Genomic DNA, 27,901 nt, shown 5'->3' on the forward strand with positions numbered 1-27,901 from the left:
CTTGACCTCTCCCTTTTCAAGCTTTTTATAGCAGTCTGACACTCCTCAACCATACTTCGCTCCGCCGCCAACTGACCTTTCAGCACCTCTACCTCATGGGACTTCGCAAGTAGGCGATGACCCAAACTTGCGACTGTTGCCGTACTCTGCACGCTCAGTGCCAGGGCATCGCTCACGACCCGGTTGTCATCCCTTGTCCCCAGAACACGTATATCTTTAGGAGTCACTAAATTTCTAGCCACTCCAATGGCAACATCGTTGTCCAGGAGTATTGAGTCAGTTACTGTCACAGGCCCCCGTGCGGAAGCAAAGTAGGGCATCCATACTGGTGCCGCTGCTTGGTCTCGTGTCTGAGTCGGTGGAGCTAGGTTGAGATCCAACGAAAATGGGTAGTTAGAGGCCATTTGATTTCTCACTCTCTTTTCTTCTTTCTTTCTTTTCTCTTTTGTGTGTTTCTGAGTTTGCGTTTTTTTTTTTTCACCCTTTCTTATAGACTTAGTCTTTGACAAACCCTAGCCATTACAGCATCTGAGCATTTTCTGAATCTCCAGCATTCCTTGAGTCCCACAACCTTCTCGCCTTCCAACCATACCCAACTCATTTATCACGACGTGTCTTTTCTGAACGAACGCGTTCAGTAAAGTCTTCGCGCCTTTCCATGAGCCCGTAATTTTTGCTTGTGGAATCTGCGGCGCCTCTATGCGTCGACACGTGTCTCGCCCTGTCTGTTGGTCCCTTACACTGAACCGAGACATCATGACCCATGTTAAAATCCCACTCTTTGTGTTGCTAATCACGGTTCGATAGTTTGTTTTTACAAAACTAAATAATAATAAAAAGCCGGAAATGAAAACAAATTGTGGGTCGGGTTTCACTTTAGTTTGGGTTTCAAAGTGGGTTAAATTCACCGTGGTTTGTGTTTCAAAATTGTGGGCTTTGGGCTTCAAAATTTTTTTTGGGTTTCAGAATTGTGTGATTAGGGTTTACTGTTTCATTTTTGTTTGTTTGTTTGTTTGTTTGTGTTGTAATTTTTATTTTATAATTATTTTGTTTTTGTTTTCTTTTGTTTTCTTTTGTGATTTTTTTTTTTTTTTTTTTTTTTTTTGCTTTAATACCTTTCATTTGTTGTTATGACATTGTTTGTGGCTAATTTTTAAACATTGAGGACAATGCTCATTTCTAGGTTTGGTGGTATTGGAGTTTAGCAAGTAAACTTGGTTTTTCTTAAAATTATAAATAAATAAATAAAAAATTTAAATTTCGTTCTTGTTTTGAATCTTGTTTTGTTTAGTCACTTTCCGAACACATTTGATGAGATTGTGATAAATGTTGCATGACTTAAATAAAAAATTGAATTTTATTTATTTATTTTTTCCTTGTAAATTTTTATTGTAAAAAATAATAATTAATTAATTAATTAATTTGGCATCGTTCTAGCATGACATGTTCGAAACCTTCTTTGCACTTGCCATTTGTTTCATAATTTTCCAATTAAAGGATTTGCATGATCTAAAGAATTGTATGAATCATAAATTAGACTTATATAACCATATAATGTGAGCTTTTGAGCCTTGTACTTCATTTCATGAGTGTTATATACACATACTCTTAATTTCTTGTCATCTAAGTTGTTGTTTGATCTCATTATTCATTGATTTGGTTGAACACTTAAAAGTCATTCATTCTTTTGCAATTTGATCTCATGACATTTAAGAAATGATATTAAGGCCCTCTTTGGATCGTTTGTGCCTTTCAAGCTAACCTTATGCATGTTTAAGCATGACTTTCCATTGTTAACCATTTTGAGCCTACATGTAAACCTTTTCTTTCATTTTACCAATTATATTTCCTCGCCTTAGCCTGAAAAACAAATATTTACCTTTCTAAGGAACTCATGAGCTTTAATTGGGATGTGTTTTTCATACTAAGTTTGGGAATTGGTGTTACATTTTGAAAAAAAAAATCACACAATTGGTGAAAGAAACGAGAAAAGTTGTGATTAAGTGGTGGTTGAATGAAATTTCATTTTTGGGTTTCATTTTTGGGCCTTCAAAATAAATTGGTGTTTGTTCAATTCAAGGAAAGGAGTATGAATCATTGTAAATGAAGGTATAAGGAGTTTTGATCGTGTAAAAGAAAAAATCTAATCGTGATGATTCGAAGTCTTGTAAACAATTGTTTTATGCTTTATATTTTGAGTTTCTTGGACTTTGTTTTATCCATATCCTTCATTTCTTACTCACCTTACACCCTTGGCCCCATTACAACCCATGTTAAAGACCTAAATTGATATTAAATGTCATGTGGTTGAATTGCATTCATTTTTCTACTTTTAAGTGTTTGACATCCTTCTTGAGATCATATTAATGCAAGTTCTTCATATTTCTATTGCGAGTTAAGTCCCTTATGGTTTAACTCTATTCTCATGTTTATAACTGAGTGTGCATTATAGCCCTCTTCTGAGTGATTCATTTGTGAGAGGACAACTTTGGTGAGATTTGAAGTTGAACTTATGCTTTGTATGATTTTTGAAATTGTGTGGAAACTAAGATTGGGGAATTTGTTGCATTTGGCTATCACACTACTACACTTTGAGCATATTATGTTTTGAACTTTGCCGCTTTGTGAATAATGTCTAAAATTGAGCTTTTATTGTCAAAACGTTTAAGTCATGTGCATGAGTCATTTCTCTTCACAAAATGTTCGGAAAGATTGTTTTGAGTTTTTATTTTGATTTTGATTTTTTTTGTTTTTTGTGTTTTGTGTTTTGTTTTTATTTTTATGTTGTTTTTGGTTTTGGTTTTGCTTAAGAACTAACAAATCTAATAAGTTTTCTAACCATTTTGTTTTGTAGAGTTAGAAAAACGTTTGTGGGTATCGTAACTGTTAAACCCTCAGGAGACACAACTCCTCCTACTAGGGATGCCTAGAGGTTTAAAGGCTTGTCGCATTCGCTCAATGCAATCGAGTTACCTACGAAAGTGGTCTAGTTAACTTCTTGTTTTGTTTTTAACTTTGTTTTGTGTTGTTTTGCTCGAGGACTAGCAAAATCTAGGTTTGGGGGTATTTGATCGGTTCATAATTGTATATCATTTTGTACCCTTCTAGCTTATGATTTGGTTATGTTTTTGAGTTAAACTTGTGCTTTTAATCCTTTTTGTGTTTATCTTTCAGTTCATTGAGCTTTAGGTAATAATGAGGGCTTTGGATAGTAAATGATGGAATCCATGCATGTTAGGGCCTAATTTGGATGAATGGATGAAGAGCTTAAAGACAAACTCAATTTTGGCTACAGTCCCCTGCCAGCCCAGTTTCGTAGGTCATATTGCAAGCTTTGTTTCAGCAACCTACATAGCTCGGATGAGGCCACATTCTTCATGAAAGTTGTTCCAATGGGTGTATACTATAACATATCCAAAATTCAGCCCCATTGGATAAATATGGAGTCTGTTACCTAGCAAACACAGAACCATGCTCAGGATGGATTTTATCAGCGCGCAAAATGAGTTAGCAATTTGTTTTGGCCTTAACTTCCTCCTCCGACCTTGGATTGGCCCAAATGATATATGGCTGGAAAGAAGACATTCTGAACTTCAAGTTTGAGTGCTTAAAGTCTTAATTTGCTTAAGGGAAGCCCAATTCGTAAGCCCTTGAAGTTGCTGGTCATGCTGACCTCAGGATGAGCTATTATTTCTGGTTGGAAGCTTGGTCATGGTGACATGAAGATGAGCTAGGGCTGCTGGTGGGATTTATTAGTGAAGTGCATCAACCATTTCAGATTTTATAATGGAAGTGTTGTATGCATTAGTGAAGTGCATCAACCATTTCAGATTTTATAAAACAAGTGTTGTATGCATTAGCCATACTTAATTCAGATTTTCAGCTTCCTTAGGCCTATATATAGTGAGGTTTCCCAAGCTTGTAAAAACACCCCAAGGGGGGGAGCTCTCAAACACTTCTCTAGAGCTCCCTTCCCTTCTCTCCCTCAAATTCTCTTAGTTTCCTTTGTAGTTCTCAATTGTTGTAATAAGATCATTCTACTAAATTTTCTTCTCCAAATCTCTCAAACACTTCTCCCATCTCTAAAGTTCTCCAAACACTTCTCCTCCCTTCTCCAAATTTCCCAAACACATTTCCCTTCTCTTCCAAAAGTCTCCATGTCTCAAACACTTCACAAACACCTTTCTCTCCACTCCCTAAGTTCCCAAAGTCTCCAAGTTCACAAACATTCTCCATGTTCTCCAAACACTTTCTCAAACAACTCTCTACTTCTACTTTCTTCTCCAAAAAGCCTCCATGTCCTCAAACACTTTTCCCAAACACTTCTCCTTTCTTCCTCAAAGTTCTCTTAGTCTCTCTTTAATGTTTTCTTAGTTGTAATTTATTTTTCTTGTAATGTACATTCTTTCTTAAGTATTCAAGTTTGATAAGTTTCCAAGTTTCAATTATGGTTTTTGTTCTTATTCATTATGCTTATAAGTTAATATGCTAGTTTGAATGATTGATCACCATTTAGGCTTGCATGTTAGCTATCTTGGTTTGAATTAAGAGTAGACACCATGCTTTAATTCGAATTGAACTATGAATAGGAAGAGTATGTATGGACATTCGACAACAGGGATTAGATACATGCTTGGTTGTTTAAATTGTTCTTCTATGCTTAATGGGTTCCTAATGCTTAATTTTAGGTTAGACAACAAATGATCAAATTAGGGAATTAGGAACACAAGGTTATGACCACACACCATGGCTTAATCATACTTTAGCTAGAATCAATCCATTAATCTAATTGAACTTGGGAACTTATCTACTTGAGTTAGTTATTTTCTTTTTTTCTTGTTTTATTTATTTCCTTTCTTTTTCATTTCTGTTTTGTGTAGGGAAATGAATTGGATCATTCAATCACCAATCCTCGTGGGATCGACCTCGCACTTACATATGCTATACTACCAAACGGCTCGTGCACTTGCGAGTATCACAAGTTGAGGATGCAACTGAATCCATTTTGGTGCAGCTGAAATCCACACAACAGGGAGCTCTCAAACACTTCTCTAGAGCTCCCTTCCCTTCTCTCCCTCAAATTCTCTTAGTTTCTCTTTCTAGTTTTCAATTGTTGTAATGAAATCTTTTGTGTTGAAATTTTCCTTAAGTTTTTCTTAGTTCCACTTTACTTTTCATTATGTAAATTCTTTTCTTTAGTCTCAAGTTTGATTAGTTTCCAAGTTTCAATTATGGTTCATGTTCTTATTCATTATGCTTATAAGTTAATATGCTAGTTTGAATGATTGATCACCATTAAGGCTTGCATGTTAGCTATATTGGTTTGAATTAAGAGTATACACCATGCTTTAATTCGAATTGAACTATGAATAGGAAGAGTATGTATGGACATTCGACAACAGGGATTAGATACATGCTTGGTTGTTTAAATTGTTCTTCTATGCTTAATGGGTTCCTAATGCTTAATTTTAGGTTAGACAACAAATGATCAAATTAGGGAATTAGGAACACAAGGTTATGACCAAACACCATGGCTTAATCATACATTAGCTAGAATCAATCCGTTAATCTAATTGAACTTGGGAACTTATCTACTTGAGTTAGTTATTTTCTTTCTTTCTTGTTTTATTTATTTCCTTTCTTTTTCATTTCTGTTTTGTGTAGGAGAAATGAATTGGATCATTCAATCACCAATCCTCGTGGGATCGACCTCGCACTTACATACGCTATACTACCGAACGGCTCGTGCACTTGCGAGTATCACAAGTTGAGGATGCAGCTGAATCCATTTTGGTGCAGCTGTATCTTTGCAACAGTGGGGGTGCACTCCAGGTGTACAGATTACCTTAATTTCATTTTTAGCATTTAATAGTAAATGTCTTTGTCCTTTGCTCAGTTGTTTGGTCATTGGAGAAGATTTACCCATATTCGGCACATAGTTGCCTTGTACTTTTGTTTATTCATCAATAGTATACTATCACTTATTTTCAACAACAAAAAATAGCAACCATTAGAAATTATTGAACCTTCCATATATTTGTAGCAATTAAATTTGGGTGCTTCCTATCTACTTTACCATTTGGCTCCATCCGTTTTGATTTACTTTATATACTTAATTTGTTTGAGTGTGGAAAATGTAACACATCAAATATATGTATTCTCAGTTTGTAAACACTATGCTTTCATATGGTGAAGTTGAGTGTCATATACAGTGGTTATCATTCTATTTTATTAAAGAAAAAGATTATAAGAAAGATTTTTTATATCAAATCAAATCAAATCTTAACAACAACACTAGAAGGAAAATTAGAAAATCAAAGCGTCTCGCGCCCCCCCTCTCTATACTCAAAACAGATGCGCTGGACCAGACTGTGCTACACCTCCCACACTCCCCCCCCCCCCCCCCCCTCTCTCCGGGAGCATATACAAATATGCTGCCTATGGGCCCCTCTCCCATTAGATATATGCAAACTCGGATCATGTCCCAGTTTCTAAATTTAGGGTTAATGACCAAAATGGTCCCCCAACTATTGCTCCAGTATCATTTTGGTCCACCAACTAAAATTTTCATTTGAACCATCCCTAAACTCTTTATTTGGTATCAAATTAGTCATAACGTCGAAGTCTATCAATTTTGTTGTTAAATTGAGGGGTAAAACTGTCCATATAATCCCTCACCTCATCACCCCAAAACCACCCAACTCCTTGCCTTCTTCTGGTTCTTCGCCCAACAGATCAAATCAAACTAAGAAAATCAACATCCAATAAATAAAATCAGAAAACCAAACCAAGTAATCAATCGAAAGAATCACATCAAAAACCAACCCACCACCAAACCAAATCATTCCCAACCATTCTTCAGCCATCCAACTTCCTCTACACACTCAACATCAGTTTCAATGCAGCCCCCACCCCCAGTTCAACCGCAACATCCTTCCAACCACCATCGAAGCCACCCCATCACCCCAAATCCACCCAAGGTTAATCTCCCCATCCAAACCCCCACTGTGATAACTAATCAAAATCAATCAAAAAATTGAAAAACAAACTGAAATCTCAAAGAGAGAGAAGGAGAGATTGATGGGTATGTGGATTGGATATTTGGGAGATGTGTGTTGATTCAAAGGTGTGGGTAGTTTGGCCATATGGGTTTGGATATGGTATCAGATGATGTAAGTTGTTAAGGCACTTCCAGCAGTTAGCCCCTTGCCATGGCAAAGGGGGGGGGGGGGCGCTTAGGGCAGCTACTATTCACGTGAATAGTGGCTGCCCTTGCAAAAAGCTAAGTGTGTTTCCAGCAGTTGCCATGGCAAAGGGCAAACACTATTCATTTTTTTTTATTTTTTTCACAAATTTGTTTACCTAAACAATTAATGTGGACAATATTTTCGGATAAAATTTTTGGGTTTGTACTTGTCAATACTTGAGTAAAAATTGAATAATAGTAGAAGTAGAAGAAAATGTATGAGGATTTGGTGTTGAAAGTGAAGAGTTTTGGTAGGTATTTATAGAAAAAAATTACATAATTTTTGGGTATTTTTTTTAAAAAATTTCGATTTTTTTTTTCATTTTTTATTGCACAAAAATGGGCTGCTGTTGGATTGGAGGAAAAATTCTGATCGGAGAGCCCAGAACGCGACACTTGGCAAAGATCTATTGGTGGCACTGTAGCACGCTGATGTCATCCAGCCCGCAGATTGTTGCTCGGGCCCCCTCCCCCTTCGGGCCAGCCCAGGCTCGTGGACCCCACCACTTGCCCGGGCCAGCCTGTGTTGCTGGAACTCACTTTTGGGCTCTTGGCAGGCCCCCCCCCCCCCCAGCCCGAGCCCTAGGGGGCTGCTGGAACTGCCCTTTGGGGTGGGGGCTGTGGCTGGTGAGTGGACTATAGTAGGTGGCTAGTGAGATTCAATTTTTTTAATATTTTTAAAATTTTCTAAGTTTTATAATAGTTTCCTTTAATTTTTAATTATTTATTAATATTTTAATTCATATGGATAGTTTTACCCTTCAATTTAATGGCAAAATTGACAGACTTTGACGGTATGACCAATTTGATACAAAATAAAGAGTTTAAGGACGGTTCAAATGAAAATTTTAGTTGATGGATAAAAATGATACTTGAGCAATAGTTGGAGGACCATTTCGGTCATTAGCAACTTTGTTTTTCTCTTCTTAAAGGATCTCCCTAATTAATAAACAATAGAGTTTTTCTTGATTAGACGTTGCTAGTATTTCTTTATCTATAATATTTATTTAAGCTTGATTAGAGTTTTTCGTGCCAACCCCACCTGCCACACCTAAGTTGCCAACATTCCATATGCTGACGGTCTTAAAACAAATTAAAAGAGGCGGGGGAAATGAGAATATCTGTCAACACTGTAGTTTATTTGGTATTTGACAAGTTATTTATCTGAAAATTATAAAGAATAGAATTGGGAGTTGAGAATAATTATCTCAAAATTTGAGAATCATAAGAGCACCTCCACCCATGTAGGCTAAGGCAAGGCTAAGAGCATGTCCACCCATGAAGGCTAAGGCAAGGCTAAGGCAAGGCAAGGGCTGCCACTATTCATGTGAATAGTGGCAGCCTTGCCTTAGTTGGTTCCACCCTTGGAAGGCTAGGGCAAGGGCAAATACTATTTATATGAGATATGAATAGATGAATTTGTATAGAGTTTTTGGTGTGGGAAATAAAGAATATGCCTAGGTATTTATTTAAAAAAATTCTGGAATTTTTGGTCTTTTTTTTCCTTTTTTTTTCAAATTTTTTTGGTTGCTGATGTCATTATGATGTCAGCATTGCATCATCCTGCCCATGCAACAGCTCGGGCTGAATTTGCCTGTGGGCTTGCCTGGGCTCGTGGGACCCAGCTCTTGCCCGGGCTGGATTTCCTGCGCTGGAAGGGGAAATGGGCTGGCGGGGGGGGCCTTTTGCCCAGATAGGGCTCCTACGCTGGAGGTGCTCTAAGGCAAGGCAAGGGCTGCCACTATTCACATGAATAGTGCCAGCCTTGCCTTAGTTGGTTCCACCCTTGGAAGGCTAGGGCAAGGGCAAGAAAAAAAAAAAAAGATTATGCAACAAAATATAAACAATTTAGAAAGTGAATAAAATTGTTATGTATTTATAGGGAAAATATCTATAATTTTTTGGTATTTAAAAAAAAAAATTGAAATTTTTTTGGATTTTTTTGAATTTTTTTTACTCGCTGACGTCAGCGTAACATCAGCGCTGACGTCAACGCCTTCGGGCTGCAGCCCAGGCAAGATCTGCCCGTGGACTTGCCCAGTTCGATGGGACCCACCATTTGCCCGGGCCATTTTTCTTCCGCTGGAGCTGTCTTGGGCTGCCTTGGGGGGCCTTTTGCCCAGTCTTGGGTAAAGGCTGGAGGTGCTCTAATAAATTACAGTATCCATTCTAAATAAGTAAATATGTCATGAATAATATACAATAATTTTTGCTATTTCCGCTTCTGTTTCTTTGTTAAAAAATAAACATTAAGTTGTGTGTGAGATTATAGATTATATTTTTTCGGTCACGACTTTTGTTTAAAGTTCTCTCTTTTTTTGGTGACGACATTAGGTTTGAGTGTGGAAAATGTAATAGTATACGTGCACATCAAAGACTCATGTCCATGCTAGTGAGAACCTGGTTATTCCATTAAAAAACCATTTCCCTTTCTTTTAATCAAGATAAATGATGGTCAGAATCACCCAATCAATGTCAACTTTACATTTGCCGTGGTCGATTTGGTGTACAACCTGTGCCTTGCCTTGTTCTTAACCTAAATTTCAGACTTGAATTTCCATCTACTTTGAGTGAATGGTATTTCAAAACCTCTTCTCCCTCAAAGGCTCTGAATTTACCTGTAGGATGACTAACAATGTATAGAGGGGGTGAATAGGCCAATTTAAAATTATAATCAATAAATAAAAATAAACTTCGGTAGCATGATTGATATGCCTTATCAATCCTGAAAGTGCTGAGCATAAAATAAAGTAACACGCAGAGAATTATTTTACGTGATAAAACCCCACCTCTGGGGAAAATCCACAGGACTCATCAGTTCAAAACAAATCCACTATAGAACGATGATTACAATAAGTACTCACACACTTATCCTAGACACATTCTAGATAATGTTTACCGAGTTAGTTCCAACAACTATGATAAATGAAGGCAATACGTTTAAATTATAAAAGTTTAATTATTGAAGGAATTATAAAGATTTGATTGATATTTGAACCTGGTTCTACTACTGTAATATTCCTTCGCATAATTTGTTAAAGATAAAATAAATTCAAAGACTTCTTTTTCTCAACTTTGAGCTATTTCAATTTCAACATATTTTTTATAGAGTAGATTTAGGACATGTAATATCACTCAACAGTGGGCTTTGATTTTCTAATTTCCTTCTAGTGTTGTTGTTAAGATTTGATTTGATTTGATATCAAGAATCTTTCTTATAATCCTTTTCTTTTATAAAGTAGAATGATAACAACTGTATATGACACCTAGTTTTACCAGATGAAAGCATAGTGTTTACAAACTAAGAATACATATATTTGATGTGTTACATTTTCCACATTCAAACAAATTACGTACGCATAAAATCAAAAGGGATGGAGCCAAATGGTAAAGTAGATAGGAAGCACCCAAATTTAATTGCTACAAATATATGGAAGGTTCAATAATTTATAATGGTTGCTATTTTTTTTTTTAGTGCTGCTATTTCCACCTACCTGTCCTGTTTTCCCATCCACCTGTCTTTCAAACTTTTATAGACAAATTCACCCATTTGTAAAATGACTTCTAAGGATAAATTTACACCTTTACCCTTGCTTGTCTTGTTTCTCTGCAGATAGAAGCTCAAGGGGAAAAAAAATCCATGTTGACTCTTCTTTGCCATATCACTTCCTCAAGTCAAAGCGTAATTCTTCTCACCTTACGTTTCTATTTTTCTTTGCGTTTACTCTTTGTCCTGTGAACCATTCGAAAAAAATTGTAGGTGGGTTTTCTTATTTACCCAAAAGAAAAGAAAAGAAAAACTAAAATTTGTAGGTGGGTTTTGGAGTTTCTGAAACTAGGGTTTTTTTTTCATGGGATGCTTGTGGTTCAAATTTAGTAAGATTTTTGGTCTGTTTGCTTGAATTGTTTTTTGTTTTTGTTTTGGGGTTAAAGCTACAGGGAGATTTTATATTTGTGGTTTTAGTATTATAGGAATCTGAGCTTGGAACTTTTGCTGGTTTCTGAAGCTAATTGGAACAAAACTGTGGTTGTTTTTAGCTTGGTTTTGGAGTTTTTGGATATCCCTTGAAGCTTTGGAATGGTTTGACTTTGTGGGTATTTAGCAGAAGTACATATATTTCGTTTGGTGAAGTTGTATTTAAGATTCAAAGAGTTGGAAAGTTGTATTTGAGCTTTGTTTTGAAATTCTGCGAAATTGTTTTGAAGCTTATGCGAATGGCTTGACTTTGTGTGCCATTGACAAAAGTTAATTGGTAGGTTGTGTTAGTTTGTTTGTGTTTTCCTCAAAATGGTTTAAAGGTATTTCAAGAATAATGGTGGGTGGAAAGATAGGATTGTATTTTTTCAAATTTACATAGTGGGTGGGAAGAGAAGGTGAGTGGGAAAATAGGACAAGGGGGTGGAAATAGCAGCAATTTTTTTTTTTTTTTTTTTTTGAAAATAAGCGATAGTATATTATTGATAAACAAACAAAAGTACAAATCAACTATGTGCCGAATATGGGTAAATCTTCTCCAGTGACCAAACACAACAACATGTTGAATTGATCTGGTGAGAATCATGCACAACCCAAACAATGACTAAATCCCCGATCCAGCAACCAGAAGCACATGCACTCAGACCTACAATACAAATCCGCCACGCAACGGCAAAAACGGAAAATCCGTATTGAAAGTCAAAAGCTAAAAACAAATAAAAAACAAATCAGGACAAACTCCTAAAACATTTCTAAAAATTATTAGTATAAAACAAAACTAAGAAATAGGACCACCACTCCACATCTTCCGAGCAACCAGAGAAAATCATAGTGCCATACCAGCTAAACCCATAGTCCCTCACTGGCTAAACCCAAACCCAACGCAACCTGACATCTTCCCCTCTTTAGAGCTCCAAACTATGTCGAAGGGAGCCAACTCCTTGTGTACGTAGGCCAAAATACAATGACTATATCATGGCCACTACATCGTTTCACAGTGACTGCTTCCACATAACAAAATAAATTAACAATCTTGAGGGAAAAAGGGATGGAATGAGAAAAGAATGGATGAAAGGAGAGGGGAGGAGGTAAGGAAGGAGGCCGCCAACCCCAAAGGGGGCGGCAACTAAGATTTTCTTCGTGATTGTTAGTGTAGGCGCACACCAAATTGTCTTAATGCTAATGTTAAATTTCTTCATTATTGTAATGACTATTTGTGGCTAGTAAAAGTTGGCGCCTAAAATCAATGCCATAGGGAAGATAGTTAGCCTTGGCAAATGATGGAATGTTGTTGTTGTCATTGTCAGCCATAGAGTCTCCAAACACAAACATGGCAGGCACCATTTATGCTCCCCTCCTCCCACCACCACCTACTTGACCTTGTGCTGCTGCTACTGCTGGAGCTGGAGCTGATGAGTAGTAGTAGTTGTTCACATCTTGGCCCCAAACTACCCCACCCATCAACAGCAACAACAAAACCACCATTGAAAAAACCCTGATTAGTGACTTGGCCATGAATCATGAATTAATGTGTTAATTTGTTTTGCTTTGTTGAGATTGAAAATGTGGGAGAAAATGAGAGAATTGTGCTAATGAAAGGTTATTGAAAGTGGCATTGGATTCATCTTTCATCTGGCAGCCGGCATCGATTTGTATGAGAGCAGTGGAACTGAAAATTTTGGCTGAGCTGATCAGCCACCTCATTAACTTGCATTTGATGCATTTCAACCTCCCTTTGCCAAATTGAGAGGCTCCCAAAATTATGAGGTTGCCTATTTTTGTTTTGTGGATACTGAATATGTATTGGACTCTATCTAATGGAATTGTGCAAATATGCAAATATGCATGGGACAGTTGCGTAGGTTGACTTCTGTTTCTAAAACTTTTTTTTTCTTGAACTTCAAATAGAAATAAAAGCAGAGACTCCCTTGAAGAAATAAGCTTTGTCATCATTGCGACTGCCATCATTGCGGATGGCTTGTGGGCTACTGTTTTCAGGAAGCTAAAGGCCTGTTATTATTATTTTCATTTCCGTTTGTACCCCTAAGCAAATTGGATAACGCAATACCACAGAGAAACCAAAAGACATTTGTTTTTTTTTTTCTCTCACATAAAAAACACAAGACAGAGAAAGTCTTCTCTCTCATAAAAAACACAAGACAGAGAAAGTCATCCCCATCGTAAGAAATGGCAGAACACCATTTTACCAGTTCCAGAAAAGGCAGGTAGGAGGAATTGACCCAAAAACCAGTATGAGGAAAACTCCAGAAACCCATTCTACCAATTTCAGGCATTCCCTCTCAAAGACTAACTCCATGGATGAAATTAGGCCCATCTCCATCTAGAAAAACTACGAAGGCCCAAAAGCGACTGCAAAGATTTAAATATCGGCCGATATATCCTTCTTTTTAAGGGAGCTTCACTAATATACCCAAAATAGGGATTGAAATTATATATATAAAAAAAAACCCATACATGGAATGCACTTTAGAAACACACCCAAAACTGATTTACTACATAAGAAATTGGTGTTGAAGTTCCTCTAAATTACGTGACTGTCATTGATCAGCTTAAAAGAAGCCCAACACCAAAAACTTAAAAAACACCCAAAATAAGCCCAGCCCAATTTTATGAAAAATAAACCCCCCAAACAATTCATTAACGCATCATGTTGATTAATGATTGTAATGTTCCACACCTTTACTGTCATGTTGATTAATGGCTGTAATGTTGCAGTGTAGGGTAATAACACTGCTAGTTTCCTATGACATCCTATTTCTAATGCATGTCTACCTCTGTAATATTCCAGTTTATGTTAAGAACACTGCTAGTTTCCTATGACATCCTATTTCTAATGCATGTCTACCCCTGTAATGTTCTAGTCTAGGGTAAAAACACTGTTAGTTTCCTATGACATCTTATTTCTAATGCATGTCTACCCTTGTAATGTTCTAGTCTAGGGTAATAACATTGCTAGTTTACTATCATGTTGATTAATGGCTGTAGTGTTCCAGTTTAGGGTAATAACACTGCTAGTTTACTGTCATGTTGATTAATGGCTGTAATGTTCCAGTCTAGAGTAATAACACTGCTAGTTTCCTATGACATCCTATTTCTAATGCATGTCTACCCTTGTAATGTTCTAGTTTAGGGAAATAACACTGCTAGTTTCCTATAACATCCTATTTCTAATGCATGTCTACCCCTGTAATGTTCCAGTCTAGGGTAATAACATTGCTAGTTTACTGTCATGTTGATTAATGTTTGTCATGTTGTTATTTCTAATACATGTCCACCAAAGAAAAGATGAAGAAAGAACAAACCATACCAACTCAAAATAAGCCGAGCCCATATTGTTAATAATATTATTCTAGAAGTACATTAAATACTCTGTCATAGAAGTACATTGTTAAACAAAAACGAGATCCATAACTGAAATAGTAACAAAAGATAAATCGATCATCAACGCTTAAAATACATTCTGAAAATCAACTAAAATCAGAAGAGAAACACATAATTGAAGCAAAAGATCAAAAATCTCAAGTTCAAACCAAACGACGACAGCGATGACGATGATGACGACGATGACATGGCGAAAGAGGAGTAGAGCTCGAAGATGGGGAGTAGAGCTAAGAGCATTTGATTGAGGTTCGTTCAAGGTTCCGAACAATCCGAAGAAAAAAAAAATATGAATAGAAGCACGATTTTAGAACAAGAAATTGAAGGTGAAATATTGAAAATTGTAGATCAGAGATGAAGAATATAGTTGGACCTGAGACTGAACTTCAATGGAAGCTCCTCTTGCTCCAACACTGAGAAAGCACCAGCGAGAAAGGAGAAAATGAATCTGATATGGTTTTTTGGCATATCTGCTTTGGTTTTTTGGCATATATGATTTTTCTCTCTCAAATCCATAGTACAAGGGCAATATAGGTATTTTACACACACAAATAAACTAAAAAACAGTTATTAATTGTTGATTTTTTAGTTTTTTTTTGTGTGTTTATAGTTTTTAAATGGTATAAGGTTTCTTTATAAGACTATGTCTAAGATTGGGTATATAACTAAATTTGTATTTTTTTTATGTGTCGATACAGATACAGGGGGTAAGCCTATTTCTTCCCCCTTATCGGCAATATATCCTCGATATCCTCGATATTTACTGATATATCCCAATATTTCCAGATACCAGACAAATAACCCAGAAATTTGTCTTAAGTTTTGAAAGTAATTATAGATCTCAGCCACTGAATCAATGTCAAAAACCAAGCTCTAATACGTAGTAGCTTCTCATTTCTTCTCTTCTTAGTCATTTTGACTATCTTTGGCTCTTCCTCTGTCCTTTCTCTGGTTTGCTCGGTTTCTTGTGTGTTTGATTTTATTTTTCACCTAATCTTCCATGTCTCATTTCCTTTATCATTAAGTCTCACTCTTGTAATATAATGTTGGGTTGGGTTAGGTTATGTGTGAATAATGTTGTCTTTGTTGTGTTAAGTGTAATTGTATTTATTTTCAGGATTTTCATCGCGCATTATATACACATACATTTCATCATATGCATATCTTATACTTAGTATATTTTGAATTTTATTTGTTCAATACATTCATTAATAGTGTGCTTAATATTTATGAAAGTTCCATTTCAAAATTCCGTGTTTTTAAGCTAATGTCTTTTTTGTCAATTTTCTCCGATACCTAAAACAACATTGATATATGCCCAAAATAACCGTAAATTGAAGGCTCGATAATATCTGAATCGCTGATATTTTCACCCTTGAGCGACTGTAGCTGGCAGTTGCTCCTTTAGCGAATGAATGTGGTTAGCAATCCTCAAAAAACAAAAGGCAAATTAGTTTATGTAGCAAAATCAATGTCGTTGGCAACAACAACAAAAAAAAAAAAAAAAAAAACAGTTTTTCAATTTTATGTAATTAAATAAAGATGCGATGCAATTGACCAAAAAAAACAAAAAAAAAGAAAAGCTATGCGATGAAAAATCTTGACCCACAGTTGTTTTTTGGTTATATTGCCTCGGAGAGAGAGAGATCCTTTCCAAATCCACCCACATTCTGTGTTTCATAAACCACAACAACAACAAAATACAAAAAAAAAAAAGGCACGTCAAGATTCCAAATTCACCCAGAAATAAATTTACACACAGAGCACACAAGGCAACGCAGATTCAAGGCTTCCATAACTTCATTGTGCAGTCTTCACTATATGTGGCTAGAAGATTCCTGTGAGGATGATGAGTTAAGCCAATTACTGTCTTTTCATGGACCTGCAAATGACAAGAAAAATAACTTTATAACTCTAGCAATCATGCATGCATTCTTAAGTTTTAATCAAACACCATCAAAAGTGCCTTTTCTAAGCTCATCTAAGGAACGTGCTCCAGGTGCAGTCAGATTTAAGCAAACAAACAGTGCAATCCCAAACATCCACAACCACACACACTCATGGATGTGAACGGTGCAAAAATCCGTGACCAGAAATAGCTTGAATTGAACATGTCAAGCACTCCTCTAAAACCTGAGAAATTTATTACATTTAGAACGGATACCTTACCACCAGTGAACAAACCTGACAAACTAAGTTCAAGCTTCAGAAAGATGTCATCTATATATGTTTATGAAAATGTCTTTAGATATCTCTGTTGGCCTTTTGGCTAAGACTAGGAATAGAAAGATATCATCAGCCAGCCCAAAAGGACCATTGTATTTTCTTTCTTTTTCCTCAACTGTATCAGCCTCATCTATCAAACTAGACAATAACCAATCATGACTAGTGACGATATTTATGAACAAACATAAACTTTCGAATTCTCATTCACACATTATGTGTAAAACATGTGAAACTTGGTCAATGTACACCTTGGAACATAAGGTTCATGCCAAATAGAAAGCATCTAACAGGACATTTGCAACAGTTTGGGTGATCACACTTGGATCAGTTGAGCAACCAAAACTGGGTGGAAATGCTAGAGGATCCTGGTCTCAATGAAGTGTCAAAAATGTCAACTTAACACAACCCTAAAAAAATCACTACAAAGTGTCAGTTGTCCTCTCATCTTATATGGTCAATTTAGCAAAATTGTAAATTCTTGGTTATTGTGATTCCAAAATGTGCAACAAGTAGAACATTTGGAAGCCCGAGTTCAGTACCATCTCAATCTCCATTAACAAAATCATACCTTCATTAGATGCTCTAATTTGCCAGACTGGTTACTGAAACAGTATAGATTCCTGCATATAGATGAATACTTTATCACAGAGCTGATGATCACAATTTCTTAGACACAATTTTAGGAAAGGAAAATTTTAATAGCACTAATGCACCCATGCATACTAAGAAAAAGAGAATAGCGCTCTTGAAGACAAGGGTAAGCACCACAAATAGGTGTATATTATACAAGAATGTGCATTAACATAAACCCTTGTAAATTAACACATGGAATAAGAGCACGATAAAAAATTGATATTTATGTTTATCTGGAATACTCTGACCAAAAAACAAAGTTCATCTGGATTACCTGTCTTCACCAACACAGTAAATCCATTCCCCTTTTGGTGACACACAAGCTGCCAAAAAATCTCCACCTTCTTTTTTACCAGATGAAAAGCTCTTCACAACCTAAACCATAATAATCAGAAGTCCCAATTATAATAAATTGAATTGCACTCATCAATGAAACAACAGATATTGGCCCTCAATTTATGTTGATGGTCAATTTAAGCCCCGATACTAACATACATCTATCTTCCAGTAATGATGAATAGCAGAAAGGGAACTATCCTTAAATTTTATAGTTACGACCAAAATCTTGCTTTATCCCAAAATTCATTTGTCCCTAACCCGCTAAGTCTTCAAGAATTCTTCTGCTTTTTCCAGCAATTAGATTTCCTTTTAAAAAGGAATTATTCAGATCCCAACAATACGGTCTAAAACAGTTCAAACATCAAGTCATAGGGCAAGCTTTTAATATGTGGTCCAACTTCCAGTACCAAATTGATTGAAATGAGTTAAACAACAATATGTAAAAAGTAATTTCTCTTGCATTTTAACGTAAATATCTACCTGTCCTTGAAGTGTCATGACATATATTGATGATGTCCTATTGCATACAATGATGTGATCCGTATTTTTTGGGTAAAGATGAACTGAATTCACAGCAGCATCAGTTCCCTAACCGTTCCACCAAAAACAAAAAAACAGAAATAAGATACCTAAACAGTAAAAGCAAAAGCAAAATCTTAAATGAAATATAGTTAGGTTGCTCTAGCTTATAAAACAAGATGCACAATATATCTTTTCTTTCTTGAATAAAAAATATAAAATAAGTACACCTTTAGAGGAGGAGGTGGTTTAAATGTCTGTAGACAGTCAGTAGTCTTCAAATCCCAGACCTATAAACGATAATGTTCTGTTATGCCCCCAAAAAGGGAAAAATTTTGCGTAACAACAGCATCTATGAGCTACAAATACATATTGTGAGAAACTTACCTTGACTGTGCCATCGCTAGATGCAGTAATTACACGAGTTCCATCACTCGTAAATATTGCATCATTTACATAATAAGAATGGCCACGAAATTCTTTCAACAACTTCCCAGATTTTAGGCCATGGATTCTGCATCAGTCATAAGCACTCACAAATTTAAAATTATAGCAACCAAACGAGTATATATAATAAAATAAAGGAGTTGTGTGTGGCAGCCAATAATCCAAATTAAACGTAAAAATCATAGCAACCAAAGAATTTAAAAAAAAAAACAAAGGAGATGCAAGTAATTATTATATAACCAGTACACAATGCACACTTCAATTGATGTGCCACTCTAGGACAGATACACAACAAGAAATGTGAAAAGATTTAATAATACCTTGCAGTGTTGTCAAATGATGTACTAAGTATCTGGCTTCCATCCCGAGAGAAAGAAACGCTGGTGACACCCCGTGAATGTGCACGTTCAAGACGGCGCAAGCACTGACCAGTCCTGATACGCCAAACCTGAAAGATGAAGACAAATTAAGCTCAGCAACAAATTTCACTATAACATCTCCCCATTGAACAAACAAAAGGAAACATATTTAATAGGAATTGTATAGATTGTCTCTATAAGCATATTCAGAAATCTCAACTACAATATGTATGAGCTATTTCCGATAAAATAAAATTTGACCAAAGGCAACTACACCAAAACATAATCAGAAAAAGAAACAGAACATTTATATGAAACGAGCTACACCCTCCATAAACACTCCATACCAAAACAAAACTGAAACAGAACTATACAATGCAATATCATGTATAGAACACCCATATGCAACAGTTACTCACATGTGATCATAACAAGAGGTGAATGAAGTAAACCAAAATTTGGGGGTCAATCAATCTTTTGTAGCAACCATATCATAAATCGCTTTAACCCACAACTTGGAGAAAAACTAATAAAACCATTAATAGAAACCAGAATCTGGCATTAAAAACTTCATTTCACACCACTTATAAATTTGTGGAACTCCTAAAAGCACCGTATGAACACCAACTTTGACCAATGACATGTAAGAAATTAAGGGTACATGCTAATGAATTCTTACAAAGAAGTGGGAAATTATGTACCTAGAAAAGTGACTACCTTAAACTACATTAGTTTTAAAATCAATAGAGCAGCTGTCCCATATTCAAATGGCATCATTTGCTCAAACATCAAAGGAGCACTGGTCTGGGGCTGTGAAAAGAATTCGCAGACAGGTGTTTAGGAAATTTCGGGTCACAATTGAAGGACTCTGTCAGTATTGGAAGATTAATATGGTTGTATCATGGTTTCTTTCGAGATATCAACTTAAGCAATAAACACAAGAAAAATGTATCATGAACATTAACTTTTAGGAGTAAAACCAAGTAAAAGAACAGAACTTACTTTGATCTTTCCATCTTGTGATCCAGAAGCAATCATCTCTGAATCTCGGGTAAAGTCAACACAGAGGACAGCCTCTTCATGCATCATGAAAGTTTCCTGCAAAAATGATAGCATGTCAGAAAATGCACAAGACGACAGTCTGCTCAGATGGATGATACATTAAAATGCCCTTGTACAAGCTGTTAAACAACCAAATCAAAGTTGCAGAAAGATCAGTTGGGCAAACGTCTACGTAGTTTAAACCAACACTATATTACCAATACCCTTTGCGAAAAAAACTGGGCTAGTTTATATGTAATCATAAACTTGCCAAATAATTCAGAACATAAAATTATATCAAACTAAAGGAATGATGCTTCATTGTGCAGTGGAAAACACAATTTGTCCCTCACTTTAGATCCCTTACTTGAAGCTCCCTTTACAAGTGTGTGCGTGTGTGTATCTATGTATAAAGCTATTGTGTGCATATATCCACATATATGTATACAGACACACACAGATACAGAGAGAGAGAGAGAAAGAGAGAGCTTCAGGTGCAACTAATCTGCATGAGGACAAGCTGCTGTTCATATGGAAGATCCATTTTCGCTCTATTCTGCCGACGAGTTGATGACTCTAGGGTGTAAATGTCGTTAAGGGCTTACGGTTTAGCCTTTAGGATATAAATATCAAGTTTTGGGCTAATGAGTTAAAACCCTTTTAAGCCCTAAACAAACACGTTTCGGTGATAAAATAAAATAAAGCTGCTCTTCAAGTGGCAGCATAGACATTTACAGAGAGAATATCCGTTTAAGAAGCAACATATATATACAAATGTGTATATTTATATATATAACCCCTTTCCGAGGGATCCCTTTATACTATTCGCCAAAACGGATTGCAGGCAGCCCCAACCATCAATGTGATCCAATGATCCACCCTTCATTTTTAACGACCTCATTAAAGGATCATCCTTACAAGAAATCAACGAAACGGAAATCATTTAGCCAACTATAACATAACAAATAGACGAATTCCAATAAAACAACCAAATGTTCAAGATGATAATCAAATGGTTAAAAAATTTCCGACTTTCATGATTTTTTTGGAAGGATGATTCATAAATAAGGATCTAAAAACTAGACAGTTCGGATCACTGAACGACCACATTGCGAAGTAGACCCAACAATGCAATCCCTCTTTACTATTAATCAAAATGGATCCCTCGTAAGAGGGGGTTGAGAATATGTAATCCTGCTCCGCCTTGTCTGCGTATGGGCACACATGTACAAGAATACAACAAGAAGCCCAGTGCCCAAGTTCCCCCCATCCAGAAGTTAAGGGATGGTCAAATACACACAACCTTAGCTCCAGTTCCTATATCATGTTTCTTGATCAGAACCCATGAAATCAAGATCATAATGGAACAACCTTACAGTTAACAAACCTTACCCTTGCAATGAATATATAAATAAATACGTATATACATGTACAGATTATTCCAGAATGCACTATGAATATTGTGATCAATAGACTTCAGAAAGAAAATAAATACTCACATCAGCCTGGTACTGAAGATCCTTTTTGAGTTTCCCACTTATGTAATCCCATACCTGGAATTGACACAAATATTGGAGAAAAAATGCATTCAAATTTCATCCAATGTTTCCATCCTGAACAAAAGCATCTCAATCACATATACCTCGATAAACCCATCCATAGAGCAAGAGATAAGAAACTGGCCATCTGGTGAGAACCGAGCATATTCTGCATGACTTTTTGTCCCAAACTGCAGCAAAACACCACAAATACAGATTATAAGATCAAAAAGAAATGGTCACAAATAATCAGGCACTGGAGTTAGTTTACATTAGTAAGGTCTTTGCAATTTATTTAAATTTCTTCATATGCCAATCCTGCTTTAGGAGAACCAAGAGAGCTAACATCTAAGACTGATGTTACATACTTTGTTTAGTGTAGTCTCCGTTCTTAAGATCTAATTTGAAACAAAATTCAGTACCCATCACTAAGAATGCGACATGATTCGCAATATACACTTTATACATTCCTGAACCAATAAAAGATAAATGAAACTGTGTCCAAACAAATATTAAATTAGCTACACATGTGTTCCTTGCCTTTATTGTGTGTGAAAGAGTTGTTGGATACAAGTCGTCTACATCCTGTTTCATAGCAGCTGTTCCCCGAAACAAGTCAAACTGTGTTCCCGGAGGAAGCAATCCTGACATAAAAAATAATTAACCACCTAAGTCAGTGACCCTTCCTATTTTTTAAACAGGAAACTGATTAGAATATATTGATAGAGAAAGCAACGATGAAAAGTGAACCAGAAGCCCTCTTCTTTTTATAGCAATCTGATAACTTATATAGATAAGAGCTAACACATGTACATTGAACAAGCAGTCCACTTAACAAAAAGCACTTCGACAGGAGGAAGAGTGTAACTAAGAAAGTACAGCCAAAGCAACAAGAAAATCAAAATACACCCAAGCATAATACAACATCCTAAGAGACATGAGCTTTTGAATCCAAGTTCAAAAGGAAGAAACAACAGTCTCTGAATTCAGAAGACATCAACTCTCAATGAAAGGCCTAAAATGTAGCCTTGTCCCACTCTCACAGGAAATCCACTGCCTCCCCATCTTTATGTTAAAAATTTCAACTGTTATTTTCTTCTGTTTCTTTTTTTTTTTTAAGAAAAATTAAGCTGCTGTTTAGGACCAAACCATCCAGAAAAAACCTAGCTCAGAATGACTCCATAGCATCACCTACTCACCTTAGCATCTTATCCTTCACCCAGAACCTCCACCTCTCTCCAAACTATGTTTTATCAAAAACTGAATCTAAGAAATCCCAGTATTTGAGATCAAAAGACTTCTCAAAATCAACCTTTACGATCAACATCTTGTTTCTCAAAATTCTGTACTCCTCAACAACCTCATTAGTCAATAACACTGCATCTAAAATCTTCCTACCTTTCACAAAAATGCCTTGAAAAGGCAATACCGTGTTCCCCAAACCTCTCTTAATCTAAAAGACAGAAGTTTAGCTAGAACATTGTATATGTGCTGAAATTTACCTATCTTCAGAGCATTTGATTTGTGGGGATTAAAGAAATAAAGGCCTTTACCACATTCACTGCAATGTTTCAATGTGTAACTTCTCAACCTCCATGGCCTAACTTCGAAACTTGTTCCTCTTAGGAGTTCCAATCGTGCAAACTCATGAATCCTCATCAACTCAACTATGAACAACATCTCTTCTATTCTAAGGTCTCTAGCTAAGTGTATGTATCTAAGTTTCTCTCCTCCCATGTGATCTCTAACGAAATTACAAGTCTTGAATAGGTTTTTTTTATTGAAGGATAGACATGGCATGGCAAGATACTCAAAGCTAGATCGATAAAAATCTCCATTTTCTCGTCTAGCATTTCAGGGGAAAACTTGTTGTGGATAGATAAAACTTGGTTTCAATGGCACTTAAACCTTAACTGCAGGATGCTTAAAGGTCCATACAGTTTTTTTGCCGCCATTGCCATGAAGAACATCTATAAGAATTAAAAAGTACTGCATATTTTAAAGAAAGGAGAGAAAAGGGAGGGAGCGAAGAAGAGAGTAATGAAAAAATGAATGTTAAGCAACATATCCACTAGAGGATAATTGTTTGAAACCTCTTCCTCATGTATTCATCGAGAAGCTATACCAAATAACAAACAAAACAAAATAACAGATAAAAAAGTTCACCTTGATGCTGCTGCCACTTTAGAGCCTGACCAATTAGAGCCATTAATCTAGACGGTGGCACCACAGTAACTTCTGCAGCAAGTGCTGTTAAATGCAAAGGAAAAGAAAACTCATCAACCAAAACAGAAATTGCAAAGAATAAACTTCAAAAATAACTACTGTGATTTTTCCTTTTGCTTTTATAACTTACTGGAAATATTTAAAACCAAATTTAATGATAGAAGAGAGATTGACTGAAACCTTGAGCAATTTGTGCACGCCGCTTCTCTTTCGTTGACTCTTGATAAGCCTGTTATAGACAACATAACCTTTAACTCTCTAATACAGCATCATACTGATTGATAGAAAGCAGAAAATACTCCAAGACAATGGAGCGAGCCAGCAGCTCTAAAATTTACTCACTTTATTTCAATATATTGTTCAGTTTCTTATAACTGTTATATAGATGTGTGTTTGTATACTCAGTCTTACCTCAAAAACTTTTTTGGATCTACATATCTCAAAACGTTTTAATTGTCAACCATCTCTCCACAACTCTAACATTTAGCATTTACCACTGCTCTAATTTCATCATTCAAAACAACATCTTCAAATTACCTACATCATGCAACCTCATCCTGACTTGTCAGTTCCTTCATAATCAAGGTAAAAAGATAATTCATTGTTGACACATGACCTAACCCTGCACTAATTGGACTCTATTTTTTTGTCTCCTAGAGTTGTCTTGACCATGGTCACAGCTCCATCGTACAACACAGCAAAGAGGGCAACTTTATTTTTAATCATGATTACGCAGATTACAATCTAAGAGACAGAACACCTAATATCATTCATCAAATTTTCGGGCATCTACTATTACAGGATTACAATGGTTTTTTCTCATGACTTTGTTTTCATGTGTTCCATTATCTTATTCCTCTTGTTTGGCACATTGTTCTGCATTTAATAATTTCAATTTATTGTCTTGCTTCTTTTGCATGCTTCTGAGTTCCAATCCTTTTTCTATTTCTAGAAAAGGGAAGGGTAAAAAGCTGACTAACATGTTTTTGGCAGGACTCCACGCCACAGAATCTCATGGTAAATAGCAGGTTGAAATTCTTTCTTGCTATGACAAATATACAATAACTAGTGAGTCAAATAATTACACCAAAACTTTTTTCATACCTCATTTGGATCAAAATAAGTTCTGACGAGGAGATGCTCAAGTCGCAAGTATCTTTCAGGTTGTTCTTGCTTCATTACACCCATTACCTGAGTTTGTCTTAAGATAGCACGAGCAGTATCTAATTCTCGAAGTTCAATCATCTCCAGTACAATCTGCAAAATTTATAAGAAAGGAAAAATTATAACATGCCTAGAAGAAACATTACAAGAAAACTACTTCAGTGTCAATCCATTTGAATTAACATCCATGGAAGTAGAGCAAACTGTACCTGGCAGAGGGATCATTGCTCTCATACTAACATTAAAGCTCAAACAAAGACACAACTCTGCAGCCCAAGTTGACACCAAATGAAAAATCCGTACCCAGACAATACAAATATGGCATTGATAAAATAAAAAAATAAAAAAAGGAAGAAAGATATCTGAACGGACTATGAAGAAGTACAAAAACACCAACTTCAGCTTAAAGACAAAAAGTTAAATTCCCTTAGTCCCATTCATTCTCATGGAATAGGTACCTGATTAAATCCTATAGATTCAGATGTTAACATTCCTCACACTATATTTCCACAAGCTGAACAGAGAGAAATCTTCCACACTACAACTGGTAAGAGTCCATTTTTTCTCCCACGACATGTACAATTAAGTCTCTCACTGACCATAATCTTTTAATATGTTTGACTCTTCTTACATAATTTCCAATTTCCATCTGATGCATCAGACATGCAAAGGGTTCTATGGAGTAAGACTTGAAAATGTAATTTAAGTGTTTAGGCATGTGTGTGGGTGTGCGTCCAAGGAGAGCAAGGGTATGACATTCACCCTTACATGGGAAGTTAATGCAATTTCGTACCCATTCCCAAGCTTCAAAGCCTTGAACCAAACGAGCCCTAAAGCTAAAGCCTTTTGAGTCTAGAGGGACACGCCCGTGGTGATACAAGAATCAGTAAACTAAATAAATGATATAATTAACAGTTACTTCAAGAATTGTGGAGTTAATGTCAAGAGTCCTTATTTGTCTTAGGAAACCACAACCTCTTTAAGTTCTCTTCTTTTGTTATTTCTAGAAGTTAATTAAGTGCTCCATTTGAAGCCTATAAATAAGGTTATATGCTGTGAAGCAGCTCAGATTTGATTGAATGAAAGTTTGAGCGTTTGTTTAAGGCTAGGTACCTTGTTATCTCTACTACCTTCCTTTCTCTCGTCTACTAAACACTTCTCTATTTCTCTGCTGTCTCTATAATTACTCCAATCCTAACCTTATTTGTTCTCTAAAATTTCTACCTCTTCAAATTTCTATCATCCTAAGCCCACCATAACTATACCCAAACACCCAACTCTGTGCTGTCCTGCATTGCCAGAGACTTCAGAATACCTCAAACTAATTTCTCCCCTCAAATAAACATTAACTACTTTCCTCACCTCAAATATACCTACACTATACCTGGGGAACTTAAAACACTTTCCTATATCAGAATCTACTTATATTTTCTACAATTAAATCAAAAGCGCATGTTTGCTTTTTTCCTTGACTTTGAACCCTGATCACTGCAATCCGGTAACCATTATTGCCCTATCATGCATCTTATTAAGAGTTAGTGATGGAAGTTCCTCATCTAGTAGTGCACATCAAACTTCAACCCACTAACCCTGCAAGAATCATACTAAATACAAGTAACACATGTCTTGAGAATAGCTTATCAGTTGAATGGTATACAAAACATGTAACATTGTTTATGCATCAGAGGAAGGAGCTATAAGCTGAATGGTATTGTAAATATACCAGAAAGTTAAAGGAATGATATTCGACTAGCAACAGACATATAAAATGGTAAGTATTAATATTATCACACACCTGCTCGTACAAATCCTCCAACTTATTCCTGGGAAGCTTAAGTTGGGCCACTTGAGGCAAAATTGCATCCCACCTTCCACTATTTATATCAGCAATAAATGTCTCAACGCTGTCGACAGTGTTCAAAGAAACCTGGCACTCACTCTGTAATGTTTGAAAGGTTTGGTGCAAGGAATTCTCTTTGCAAAATTGAAGCACGATCTTGATGACACTGAAAGGAAATTGCAAAAAAAAAAACTTTCTCAGCACAACAGAAGAACACAGAGTAAACACGAAAAGCTCGAATAAAACATACTCTCGAGCTTCAATTTCTAAGGTCGACATCTTCTATGTAACTAGAACGTCGAAGTGTTAGCTCAGAAAGAAACAGAGAGAGAACGATTAGGGTTTACTGTAACGTCTAGGACGCGAAAGGATAATATTGAAAGAGATGGAGAAGAGGATTCTTTGGTTTTTGGGGGCGTGAAGGTTGGGCAGCTGCGCCTGCGTGAGATTTCAGTGGGGAGTGTGAAGGAGAAAGAAAGTTTGAAAGTGATAACTATTGGGCCTAGTCGACAGAGGGGTGGTGGGGAATTTAATTCGAAGGCCCAAAACTGCTTGTGTCTTGCAACAAAGAAACCCACACGCCATAGTGATTATGCGTTGGGATTGGGTGCTACTCTCCTAAATCTGACCCAAGGTTTTTTAAGAGATTCGGGTTGGGGAGTAAACTGAAGGGAAGGGAGATTTTAGAATTGGCAAAAAGTCACTTTCGGTTCTTGTGGTTTACCATTAAAGTTCTTGTGGTTTTAATTTGGTCACTTTTGTACCCGTGGTTTACAATTCCAAGCAATTCAAGTACATTGTTGCCGTTTGAATTGTAGCACGTGAGGGGCATGTGGAGGGGCATTATAATCAAATCCCTAAGAACACATGCCCCTAAACTCAAAGTTCCAACATTTTCGTTTAAACACTCTCATCATCAGTCTATTGTATAATCTGGAGATGCACAAA

General features: G+C 36.2%; 1 protein-coding gene across 1 annotated transcript; it reads right to left on the reverse strand.

Annotated features, from left to right (window-relative positions):
- Window positions 1–16,210: 16,210 nt before the first annotated feature.
- On the reverse strand, window positions 16,211–27,421 carry SMU1 (transducin family protein / WD-40 repeat family protein). The gene is made up of 16 exons (XM_021957339.2): window positions 27,204–27,421; window positions 26,909–27,119; window positions 25,054–25,206; window positions 24,130–24,178; window positions 23,890–23,973; window positions 22,264–22,367; window positions 21,828–21,914; window positions 21,685–21,738; window positions 20,147–20,242; window positions 19,106–19,233; window positions 18,726–18,852; window positions 18,569–18,628; window positions 18,300–18,407; window positions 17,755–17,855; window positions 17,416–17,467; window positions 16,211–16,503 (listed from the first exon to the last, which is right to left on the reverse strand). Exons 1-16 carry the CDS (start codon window positions 27,230–27,232, stop codon window positions 16,405–16,407), a joined length of 1,542 nt encoding a protein of 513 aa, XP_021813031.1. The 5' UTR covers window positions 27,233–27,421; the 3' UTR covers window positions 16,211–16,404.
- Between the last annotated feature and the right edge of the window lie 480 nt (window positions 27,422–27,901).

This window comes from Prunus avium, chromosome 1 (genome assembly GCF_965620075.1).
Source record: "Prunus avium chromosome 1, drPruAviu1.hap1.1, whole genome shotgun sequence".
NCBI lineage: Eukaryota > Viridiplantae > Streptophyta > Magnoliopsida > Rosales > Rosaceae > Prunus > Prunus avium.

Excerpts from the sequence above, each read along its gene's own strand:
- SMU1 (XM_021957339.2), bottom strand. The coding sequence starts at position 27,232 with ATGTCGACCTTAGAAATTGAAGCTCGAGA. Across the intron at positions 19,234-20,146 it reads CACAAGATGGAAAGATCAAA|GTTTGGCGTATCAGGACTGG; the intron begins GTAAGTTCTGTT and ends TTCATCTTTCAG. Across the intron at positions 18,629-18,725 it reads CTAGCGATGGCACAGTCAAG|GTCTGGGATTTGAAGACTAC; the intron begins GTAAGTTTCTCA and ends TATCGTTTATAG.